This window comes from Prionailurus bengalensis, chromosome B3 (genome assembly GCF_016509475.1).
Source record: "Prionailurus bengalensis isolate Pbe53 chromosome B3, Fcat_Pben_1.1_paternal_pri, whole genome shotgun sequence".
Classification (NCBI taxonomy): Eukaryota; Metazoa; Chordata; class Mammalia; order Carnivora; family Felidae; genus Prionailurus; species Prionailurus bengalensis.
In genome coordinates, this window is record NC_057355.1 from 68,169,709 (window position 1) to 68,182,110 (window position 12,402).

The following is a 12,402-nucleotide window of genomic DNA, read 5'->3' on the forward strand; positions in this document are numbered from 1 at the left end:
ATTCAATAGTGTTTCTTTGAATTAGAATCTGAGACTGCCACATGGCCAAAAGGCATGTTCTTTATGCCTTCTGATCAGTGGCAAAAAGTGAGGTTGCTTTGTTAGGCAGGTTGATTTATGTTGAGTATTAAGGTAAAATAAGAGAAAAATATGTCTGGAATCCAGGCACCTATACCAGCCCCCTTGTGCTTCCTACTTTTCTCATTCCCTATGGAAAACATCATTTGAAGACTATAGCATAAAGGGATCACATTCAAGCTCACATTTCTCAGTAGGATGATTCAGGATTATTCCAGGTAAAGGAGCAGTGGCTTTGTTTTATTTGTACCTTTTAGATACAGATACTCTTCTTCCTAGAAGAGTATCTGGCACGTAGTATATGTTTAGTAAATATGTATGAGTAGGTCGATGGATGGGTGGATGGACAGGAGGTACAAAATAATAAATATACAGTATAATAATAAATAAAATTTTAAGAACCTATGAAACAATATTAGAGTATGTTTATGATTACATAAACAGAAAGTAAAAGGAAAAAATCTACTTAATTCATAATAGTAGGTGTCTTGGGAGAGGGTGGGAGAGATTTAAATAGCATACCTCTCCTGTACCTGTATTGTTTTAATTATTTAAAAAGCAAACATGTTCGGGGCACCTGGGTGGCGCAGTCGGTTAAGCGTCCGACTTCAGCCAGGTTACGATCTCGCGGTCCGGGAGTTCGAGCCCCGCGTCAGGCTCTGGGCTGATGGCTCGGAGCCTGGAGCCTGTTTCCGATTCTGTGTCTCCCTCTCTCTCTGCCCCTCCCCCGTTCATGCTCTGTCTCTCTCTGTCCCAAAAATAAATAAATGTTGGAAAAAAAAAAAAAATTTAAAAAAAATAAAAAGCAAACATGTTCAAAATGTCGGAAGTAAGTATGACATAATGTTCAGATTTAAAAAACTTTGTATTAGGTACTCTGCTTGAGCTTGTTTGCTCCTCACTCAGCATCTGCTGTCCATCCTCTACTCTGCTTTGTGGGGGATCCTCTGCCATGGTCAGAGGTGGGGCTGATCCTGCCCTCCCTTATCAGCTGACTTCTGGCTCGGTTCAGCCAATAAAAATGTGGCAGAAAAAGAGAAGCTAGGATATTTCTCCACCAGCTGCCTTGGATTTCATCTCTTCCATGGCTCCAGTTTCAGTTGGCCTGGCTCACTATGATTGTTCTGAATTATTCTGGTACCCCCGTCCCTGGGCTCTGACAACACTGCTTCCTTCCCTTGTCTATCCTAGCCTAGGAATGGTCAGATTCTACAATGGTTCGTACTATTGCTAATCTCTGGGTTACTTCAACCATTCCCTGACTGGCTTCTCTCACCTGTGAAACCAGACCCCTGCGTTCAATTCCCTTTGTTATGAATACTTGAAATAGTTTTCATGGAGGGACCTTGAGTAAAATAAATAATGAGATAGATGTTTTATTCAGTAATCTTATTGATACAGTAAATATTTTACATTATACAAAAACAGCCTAAATTATAGCTTGAATATCAGTTATTATTTGAACACAATTAGTATCTAATTAATAATGAATAAAATTATGATTCATTAGGCTTAGTTTGTGATTTATTTATATTAGCTCATCAAGAATTAATTCTGATAAACTGGATTGTAGGAATGTATGCATAAAATGTGTTTATCTTCCTAACATAGTCTCTCACTGACTCCCATTCCCATAGGAATTCAGAGCTTCCGAACTGCTTCGAAGTGGACTGGACAGATCTAAATACCTTTTGGTGAAAGAAGCCAAAATCATTGCTATGACCTGTACTCATGCTGCCTTAAAACGACATGATTTAGTCAAGCTAGGTTTCAAGGTAGAGACTTAGTTCCTTAGTTCATCATCTGTTCAGTTGTTAGTGTTTTCTTTCCTCTCCTTTCTTTTCCTTTTTCCCCTTTCCTTTTTTTTTACCTATGCCATTTTCCTTGGAGATTGCTTACCTCTGACTGAAGTTCACACTCAAAATTACTTAAAAACGTCTCTTCTGAAAATGATGATAACCTTGGATGTTTACATGATTAGTGTACTCTAAATCTAATTTTTCTAAGTCTACTTATTGGACCTATGGCCACTAAATAACATTATGACCATAATCGTCTAACTAAATTCTAATGTTTGTTAAGGTAAATTCATCTGTTTTCACTATGTTAAAAAATCTCCATACAGAACTAAAACCTATAAAAATAACATTTGACAATGTTTTTCACCTATTAGACATTTATATGCTTGCATTATTCATGTTTTGAGTACACATTCACTCCCAGTTATTTGTTCATTCAGTAGACGAAAAGCTTTCCATATAAGGATATGGGATCCTCATTTAGACTGTAGGATGAGCTATTAAAATGATTTCATCATATGATAAAAGACAGGAGAGTTAATGGGCACCATAGCCTGATAGCCTATGACTCATTTAAAGTAGAATGTAATAAATGAGCAGTAAATTTGAATCTGCAGGCTCTTTGTGACTTTGCTAGTGATACAGGCCTAAACTCTGATTTTAATGCAAATCATTTCACTTCTCTGAAACTGGTTTATCTGTTGTTTAAAATTAGGGTTTGTGTACTGGTTTGAATTCAAAGTTAGCAAGGCATTTGTTGTTAATGAAAGTGAGAAATTTTAAATGTTGTGAGCTCACTGGAAGGTAAGTGCTAAAAAAATTCAAGGTGATAGAAGAGTTGCTATCTTGGATGAAAAGGTTCCTCAGCTGCAAGGTAACACAAGTACGATAAATTATGAAAAGGTACTGTGAACTTACACGAGTGGTGTGAATTTACCCTTTTGCAAATTATTAGTGAGAATTTTTCACCTAAATATTTTGTTTCTGGGACTGACATTATATACTTGGGGCGCCTGGGTGGCTGTTTGTTGAGTGTCCGACTTTTGCATGATCTCACGGTCCGTGGGTTCAAGCCCGGCATGGGCTGTGTGTGCGCTGACAGGGCAGAACTTTCTTGAGAACGCTCTAACTCTGTCTCTGCCCCTCCTGCACACTCCCTCTCTCTCTCAAAATAAATAAATAATTGTTAAAATAAATAAAATATGCTTTATTTGATATTAAATACTATCAGTTTAATAACAAGGGAAATGGTGCAAAATCATAAATAACATTTTATGGTGTCTTGCAGCTTTTCATATGCACGTTCTAAAAAGCATTACTTGTAGCTTATCAAATTTTCATTAATCATTTATTTAATTGTGCTATTCGTATGTAGTTAGCATTAGTGCTAATAGTATTCCTTACATTTTTTTATATTTTCAATGTTGAAGTTTTATTTTTATCAAACTTCAACACCTGCATGTGATTTAAACATTTAAAAACCTTATAGAGCTACTTAACATTAAGAAAGGTCAGTCCCTTACTCCCCTGATAATCAACCATTCTTTCAACTCTTTTAGTATTTCCTTTGTTCTTTCCCTTTTAGACTTTGTCATTTGACCTTGTGCTGTCCCCACGGGGACATGCATGCACAGTCATATGCTCTCTTCCTGCCTTAATATGCCCAATACGGTTATGTCATAATCTTGCTTGGTGATTAAAATCGTCTTTTACAAAGTAGAATCTATAGATATGTTTTTGGTAAGTTAAATTGCATTAGATTTTCAGTTATTTTCAGAAAGCAGGCTCTTTAAAACATCTTTGAGCTGCTCCCACTCTTTTTCATATCATGTCTATTATCCCGAGAGTCCATGCAGAGACTTGTGAGAAAATGTGGCTCTTGGAACTCCTCCTAAGCTCCTACAGGGATGACCTAATTAATCCTTGTAATAGGGAAATTCAGCATCAGATAGAGCTGGAGAAGACACCTATCTACATGCCTAACCCTTTAGTCATTTTCAGTAGAAAACAGTATATAATTGAACCTTAACTTTCATCATTGGATTTCCAATGGAAATTCATCTTAGCTACTTATCTTGGACAAACAAATAGGTACAAGCAGAGTTTGGTAAAAATTAATAGCACAGAAATTATAGTACTGTATATATAAACAATACAATCCATTTAAAAGCGGAGGGTTAGTTAATCATTAAGAGTAAATATATGCTCCTACCTTCTGCCTCTCTAGAAAACAGACTAAGAGGAGAAAACTTTAAAAACACACAAAAAAAGGAACTCTAATTTGTATTTAGTGAGATTCTCAAAGAAGGTATTTTACCAATAAGACAAGGAAGGGGATGTCACACTAACAATCAGAATTAGAAGTGGAGGGGAAGGAAAGCATGTCGAGAATAGATCTAGCAGATAATTGGGCAGATGGAAGTAATCATGAAAGAAAGAAGGAAAATTCCTTATGTTGGAGAAAGACTTGATTTTTCATTATTTTATAAGTGTGCAGTACTTGGCATTACCAGAAACTGGGCTAGTGGAAGGATACAGATACCAAACAAGTAAATATACAGATAGAATTACAAATTGTGATGTGCTGTGAGACAAATGGACAGAGTTCTGTGAAATCTGTTTTAGATTTGGAGGTGAGAGAAGACCTGGATAAAGTGGGTTTTAAGCTGGTACTTTAAGAATAAGAAAAAGCCAAGCAAACAAAAAAATGAGAGAATCGTATTACAGAGGGCCTGAAGTCAGAACATTTTGCCATTTCTAAGAAAATGAAATAGGTCAACATGGTTAAATTTTAATTAGTAAGGAGAAGGGTAGGAGAGGAAGACAGAGACCAAATTGAATATAGGCCCTTATTAATACATCTCGTGCAGGCCATGTTCAGGGATTTCTTTCCTAAGACATTTAGAAGCCATTGAAGGATTTGGAACCAGTTGGTGACATGATCTGATTCCTGTTGTATCAGTGGTTTATGAGAGGCAAGCCAGGAAGGGGAAGGACTAGTAAAGAGATTTCTGGCAATAGAGAAGTGGCTTGGATTTCAGTGGTCGTGGTGGTAGAAATGGAGAGGGAGTTTTGAAGATAAAATTTCATGCTTTGGTGACAAATTGCCAGGGATACAACAGAGGTGGATTATTATGTGCTGGGTAGAATTCATAAGGGAAAAATAAATGCTCCCAAATACTACCTAGGGTAAGAGTATCAATGGAAATGACCTCATATATAATCATAATTTGATTCTTATGTAGAACTTAAAGAACAGAATTGAAAATAACTTAAGTTGATGGGCAATGCAAGATATGATCTGTGAGATCTCCTCAAGGTAGTTGTTTATTTAGAGGACTTCCCTGAGGTCTAAGACTTGAACTAGAAAAGCAGGGGCGTCATGTTTGAATAATTTGTATGATGTTATTTTTGTCTAATATTATTTGGGGTTTTTTGGCTAGTTGTTACAGTTATGGTGGTAGTTGTTTAGATTTCAAGCTGCCTTTTTGACAAGATTTCTTTTTTTCTCCCTTTCTCAGTATGACAACATTTTAATGGAAGAGGCTGCGCAGATTCTGGAGATAGAAACTTTTATACCTCTTCTTCTACAGGTAGGAGGAGACTGAGGTCTGAAACAAAGAAAATAGAGTTTGAAGAATTCCGGGGGACAGTGTCAAAAAGCTACACAGTTTTGGGGTGCTAATTGCCATAATTACATATTCTCTTTAACTTCATTATGGTCGCTAATCTATTTTAAGCCTATAAACTTCCTTTAATCTGTTCAGTGGTTATTTAGTAGTTTGTTTTGTTTCCGGGAGTACTATTTAAAAATTCATACTTTATCTTTAAGTTTTGAAAAGGCTTAGTAATTTTAATCAAGAAAATTACATTGTTATGCAGTTTGGAGGGTAGATGAGCTATTTTTTCATTTCTTTTGTTAGAGTTGTTTCTAGAATTGTTTTTGATGTTCTGAGTACATTGCTTTTCTTTATGCCTAAATTTTTTTAGCCAACTGATGATGTTTAAGAATGTTTCTTACTGTACCATAGTCTTTACTATGGAAGAATTAAAAACAAAATGTGGAATCCCAATTTAAGAATAAAGACTGCTTTAATTCATAGATAAATTGGGTTCTAAAAGTTGTTTTATAAGCCAAATTATTTTGGACTTGGAATGCATTTTATCAGGGTATGTTTCAAGGAACAAGGAGAGCTATAAAGCAGGAAATGGAAGTAATACTGTGGGAAATATTAAAGACATAATTTTTACTGCTTTGGAGGTTCTCAGAACTGGTTCTCGGAGTAATTGTGATATGAGGTGTCTACTCTGACATCCTTCCATTTCCCTGTTTGGGCATCTGTTTCTTTCTGTGTACCCTTTGCTTAATTCTGACCAGAGTCTTCCAGACCTCTTTGGATTGCCCTACCTGGTAAAGCAGAGTTAATTTCATGCTTGCCCTCCCAATCCTTCCACCCTCCCTCACCCACTGTGAGCCACGAGGGTGATGGCACCTGTTTGTGGCTCACAAGTCATTCTGTACATTTGCCAGATGTCTCTCTGTGGAGCTGGTGAATGAGAATTAGTAAGCTAATAAAGCTGTTTTGTAAATAGGACTCTTGTATGATAAATTGGAGACTAATAGGATAATATATTAATCAGAGTATTTTGTCATCTCCTCACTTTTCATTTCTAGAATCCTCAAGATGGTTTTAGCCGACTGAAACGCTGGATTATGATTGGTGATCATCATCAGTTACCTCCAGTCATTAAGAATATGGCCTTTCAGAAGTATTCAAATATGGAGCAGTCTCTGTTCACTCGCTTTGTCCGTGTTGGAGTTCCTACTGTGGACCTTGATGCTCAAGGGCGAGCCAGAGCAAGGTAAAGGAGCCTTAAGTATTCCCTGTTTAAGGACCCCTGTTCCATAATCCAAGTATTTGATAGCATATTCTGTAGAGACTCTAGTATTCCCAGCTGTCTAGGAACTTGGCATCTACAAATCTGAAAGTGCCTGTATTGCCTTTTGCGTGGTATGTGAACTAAGTTATTTCCTGCACTTCGTTCACTAAGGTTAATGTATGTGATTTGTGAACTGAGGGCTTCTTTTCTCTGTCACTTTCACTGTCTTTATGCCCCCATTAACTGTATGCCCCATATTAAGTGTAAGATACACAGTTAATATCATTTTGAAATCTAAAGCAAAAGGTAAACAAGGAAAACACACCAGTTCTTATTTGTATTGAGTATATAGGCCCCATCTCATAATTACCTCAAAATATTCCTCAAGTTACAGGCTCTTCCCTGATTTTTTTTCCTGGTTTTTTAATTTAAGGATTAAAGATAACATTTACCTCAGAGTACACAATAGAGCTTCATCTCTATAGTATCATCAAGTCTTCTGACCTTTGGTTGCTTGAAGCAGGGAGGGAAAGTTGAAAAAGCATTATCGCTAAAACGATGAGAGCAAAATGGTTAACATGAGAATTAAAAGGAAGAGCACAGTTCCTTATGTATATTAGAAGAAGATTTTAAATTATTAATGTTTCCTGTTTGGGGTGGGATTTGTCTTTCGGAAGCTTGTGTAACCTCTACAACTGGCGATACAAGAATCTGGGAAACTTACCCCACGTACAGCTCTTGCCGGAGTTTAGTACAGCAAATGCCGGCTTGCTTTATGACTTCCAGCTCATCAATGTGGAAGATTTTCAAGGAGTGGGAGAGTCTGAACCTAATCCTTATTTTTATCAGGTAAGAAAAAACATAAAATTTTTAGGTTTATTTTGCATTTGCCTAGCTGAATTACTACCTAAATCAGTGATACCGAACCATTTGGCTAGCCATTGAAAAAAGGAAAACTAGGTCCCTACCTCATACACAACACAAAAATTTCAATTTCAGATAAAGATACATCAAAGAAAAGAAAGTATAAACACACTAGAAAGAAGAAAATACTGATGAATACGTAATGTTGGGATGAGAAAGGCCTTAAGCTCATTACCAAAAGTAGACATCATAAAGAAAAATATTGATTGGAGACAAAATTTATTTTTAAGATTTAACAAATTGTGGATTTGAATTCTGAACATACATACAGAACTCCTATAAGTCACCTTTTAAAATAATCAACACCCAAACAGACAAAGGCAGTAAGGACAAGAATATTGTGTTTCACACAAAAAAAGAGATTCGTAGCAGCTGTAAGTTACCGGACCGTATTTTCACCTCCAATAATACTCCACATGGAGTTGGTTTGCGGAAATTCTATATTCATGCAATGCTAGTAGGAAAACAGTTTGGTGAACTGTCAGTATGTATTAAAAGCAGTGTTCTCACTCTAAGGAATTTATCCTAAAAAATTATTAGACAAGTTTGCAAAGACTTATATGCTAAAATATCTATCATATCTTTTTTCTTTTACTGCATAGTATTTTAGAAAAGAGAAATAACCTAAATATCAGTGGGGAGTAATTACATTATTACCTATTTCATATAATGAAATAATGAATTGGCATTAAGAATCCTAAGATTATAACTTTGTTCACTGACAGGGAAAATGTTTATGCTATATTAAATGAAAAAAAGTCAGGTTTCAAAATACGTTGTATAAGATCCCATTTTATTTTTATTTTTATTTATTTATTTTTTTTAAGTGATAGTAATTGTTTTTTAATGTTTATTTATTTTTGAGAGAGAGACAGAGCATGAGCAGGGGAGGGGCAGAGAGAGAGAGAGGGAGACACAGAAACCAAAGCAGGCTCCCGGCTCTGAGCTGCCAGCACAGAGCTTGACCCAGGGCTCCAACCCTTGAACCAATAGATCATGACCTGAGCCGAAGTCAGATGCTCAACCCACTGAGCCACTCAGGCGCCCCCCCCCCCCATTTTATTTTTAAAGAGGATCAACAAAACATAGGAGTGTATACAGATAATCTATATTAAAGATCCAGTAGCATATACATCAAAAGATTTTACCTATGTTAGAGCTGATTAGATAAATGTAGTTACTATCAGTACAGACAACAGATTTACAGTCATGTAGCTTCTCTTCCCTCCTGTCTTCCAAAGAACTAGAAAAGTTAAATGAAAGAGGTAAATCAAGCTGTGAGTGTAACCCAGAATCAGAATATAAATGATTTTTCTGAAGGTCTTCCAGAATTTTCCTTTTGCCTTTACATGAAATCCAGCTTCTTGTCTTCTTCTTTTGATTTTCATGTTGTGTTTTATGTTCTCATTTTACTTTTTTCTGTCTTCTAATGCTTTTGATTTAGTCGCTACTGAACTGTACAAAGCTTTGGGTTCGCTTCCTCGCTTTCGGATTCAGCTTAGCATAAATGTAAGCCAGACTGACCAATTTGAGGCCGCATTCTCTTCTCACTTTAAAGTGGTCTGGTAGAGGTGGCAACCATAAGAAGAGACCAAACATAAAACACACAAGGAAATACTAAGGAAAAAGGAGAAAACATTGCACCCCAATTGAGAGTCCACCTCAGTACTATTAGATGCATATGCTATTATTAGACTGGATTTTTCTGCTGGCTTCTTAGATGGTTACCTTGCTCCTTTGTGTTACTATTTCATTCATACCTACAGTTGCAGTGTATTGTAGCAGAATATTATTATTGATCTTTATTATGATTGTGGTGGTCCCAGAAATATTAAGCCATTAAGTTGGTAACTTATTTTATGAGTATTCCATATATCACTGATATATTCCAAATATCAAAGAGAAATAATTACCATATACTCTTTATTTATCATTATTTTTTTTTTAATTTTTTTTTCAATGTTTATTTATTTTTGGGATAGAGAGAGACAGAGCATGAACAGGGGAGGGGCAGAGAGAGAGAGAGGGAGACACAGAATCAGAAACAGGCTCCAGGCTCTGAGCCATCAGCCCAGAGCCCGACGCGGGGCTCGAACTCACGGACCGCGAGATCGTGACCTGGCTGAAGTTGGACGCTCAACCGACTGCGCCACCCAGGCGCCCCTATTTATCATTATTAATCTAGGATAGAGTTATCCCTCAGTTTTACAGAAGGTGTTCAGTTATCCAAGTTAATGTCACTTCTTGAATTATAATAAATCAACAGTTGTGCCAGTTTGCCATTCTTTCTGTAAAACTGAAATGAAAGGAAATAAAGACATAATCTGTTTATGTTTACATTACAGAATCTTGGAGAAGCAGAATATGTAGTGGCACTTTTTATGTACATGTGTTTACTTGGTTACCCTGCTGACAAGATCAGTATTCTAACAACATATAATGGGCAAAAGCATCTTATTCGTGACATCATCAATAGACGATGTGGAAGCAATCCATTGATTGGAAGACCAAATAAGGTAATTTTATGAATATTATATGTTCTCTTATTCATCATGTTGGCAAGTGGAAAAATTTGTATTTATTATGAGTTATTTATATTGTTCTACTTTGTCTCTTTGCTATCTCCTTTCATGATGTGAGAAAATGAAATAATGGGAACTATAAATAATTCTTTGGCAGTCCTAGCCGAGATTGTTGTTGGTTTACTGTGAACTTCTGTCTCAACTATCACATTAAAGATTTTTGTTGGTGATAATCAGAAGTAAATGATCCTAAAACTTTTTGTTGGTAAAATGAAGGACAATGAAATGACATTATTTATGTACCATTATAATAGAAATAGAAATTATAGAACTTTTTAGCAACATGGATGGAACTGGAGAGTGTTATGCTAAGTGAAATAAGCCATACAGAGAAAGACAGATACCATATGTTTTCACTCTTATATGGATCGTGAGAAACTTAACAGAAACCCATGGGGGAGGGGAAGGGAAAAAAAAAAAAAGAGGTTAGAGTGGGAGAGAGCCAAAGCATAAGAGACTCTTAAAAACAGAACAAACTGAGGGTTGATGGGGGGTGGGAGGGAGAGGTGGGTGGGTGATGGGTATTGAAGAGGGCATTTTTTGGGATGAGCACTGGGTGTTGTATGGAAACCAATTTGACAATAAATTTCATAACAAAAACATTTTGACAAATTGCATTTCATCAAAATTGAAACCTTCAAAAAGGAAAAAAGAAATTATAGAACTTTTTATTTTGTTATTTTGCAAAGGTATAATTTGTACTGCTTTTTACTGTATGTGTGTGGGAGAGTGTTTTTTCTTGAGAATCAGAGAAGATTGTAAAGTACCATCAGACCTGACGATTATTTTTATACTTTTTAAGTTTTTTATGTGGCATGGAGTAATATCAAATAAATATGAAGACTCTTGATTATATCAATAAAGGGCTGAAAGTTAAGGATAACAAATATATTATTAATGATGAAATTAAGAGCTTGGTTGTAAACATGGCTATATCAAAGTGCTCTCACTTTTTCTTGGAAATCATCCAAGAGTAACAGGAAAATGGAAGGAGAAGACAAACTCCATTGTTAGGGAGATGACATAGATCAGGTGACCAAGAACAGAAAGAAAATGTGGGAAGAAGAGAATTTAGGGGACCAGTCTTGAAAGCACTTTCTGAAGGTGAGTGGCACACTCTGAAGTGTAAGAGCCACCTTCTTATTACTCAACAATAGATGTGGAAATTAGAAGTGTTCCTGGTCCCAGATTGGTTCAAAGAAGCCTTCATGTTCACCAAAAAGTAGACTTGTCTCTACAGCAGCAGAGGAAATGAGAACCTTCTGTTGTGAAAATGCAGCCTTTAGGAAACTGTCCAGCTCAACCCAGTTTAACCTCTTGCACATAGCTAATCCAAGAAACCCACTTATTCAGTGATGAAAGAGTCAGACAAAGGAACCTAGCACAAAGCATACTGACAAGACGTTTGCTTCAGATAACGTGTTGTCCTGGAACAGATGAAAACATCAAATACATATTTGGCAGTGGATTTTATTTTATTTTATTTTTTATTTTATTTTTTTTTCAACGTTTTTATTTATTTTTGGGACAGAGAGGGAGACAGAGCATGAACGGGGGAGGGGCAGAAAGAGAGGGAGACACAGAATTGGAAACAGGCTCCAGGCTCTGAGCCATCAGCCCAGAGCCTGATGCGGGGCTCAAACTCACGGACCGCGAGATCGTGACCTGACTGAAGTCGGACGCTTAACCGACTGCGCCACCCAGGCGCCCCGGCAGTGGATTTTTAAAGTGCTTAATGAAGTAATCATTTCTGTGAGGGAAGGCTACAAAGCACAGAAATGGAAGAACTCGGGAAGAGATGAAATGTGAGCTGGAAGAAAATAAAACAAAAACCCAGAAATGGAGACAGTTGAAAAGAGTACAAGGACACACCGGCCACTCCATAAGGAATGTGGAGCGTGGAAGTGAGAAACTAATAGCCTTGAAATACAGAGAGTTGAGAAGTAGAACATCGGTATCCGAGTCCTTTTATTATTTATAACACAAAAACTTAACTGAAATAATAGAAGAAAGTTACTCTTTCTCACACAAGAAGACAAAAATGGAATGGCTCCAGGGTTGGGTTACAGAAATGACTCCATCATGTCATCAAAGACCAAGATTCATTCCATCCTTCTGCTCTGCCATTCTCAGTGTGT

At 36.6% G+C, this 12,402-nt stretch overlaps 1 protein-coding gene across 1 annotated transcript in view; it reads left to right on the forward strand.

The window, feature by feature from the left end:
• The window catches only part of AQR (aquarius intron-binding spliceosomal factor), a 99,655-nt gene that overhangs the window by 76,958 nt on the left and 10,295 nt on the right, over positions 1-12,402 (forward strand). The window contains exons 28-32 of the mRNA XM_043555714.1: positions 1,716-1,853; positions 5,399-5,470; positions 6,553-6,740; positions 7,436-7,607; positions 10,028-10,198. Of these exons, the coding sequence (XP_043411649.1) occupies positions 1,716-1,853; positions 5,399-5,470; positions 6,553-6,740; positions 7,436-7,607; positions 10,028-10,198 (741 nt within the window). The remainder of the gene's footprint in view (positions 1-1,715; positions 1,854-5,398; positions 5,471-6,552; positions 6,741-7,435; positions 7,608-10,027; positions 10,199-12,402) is intronic.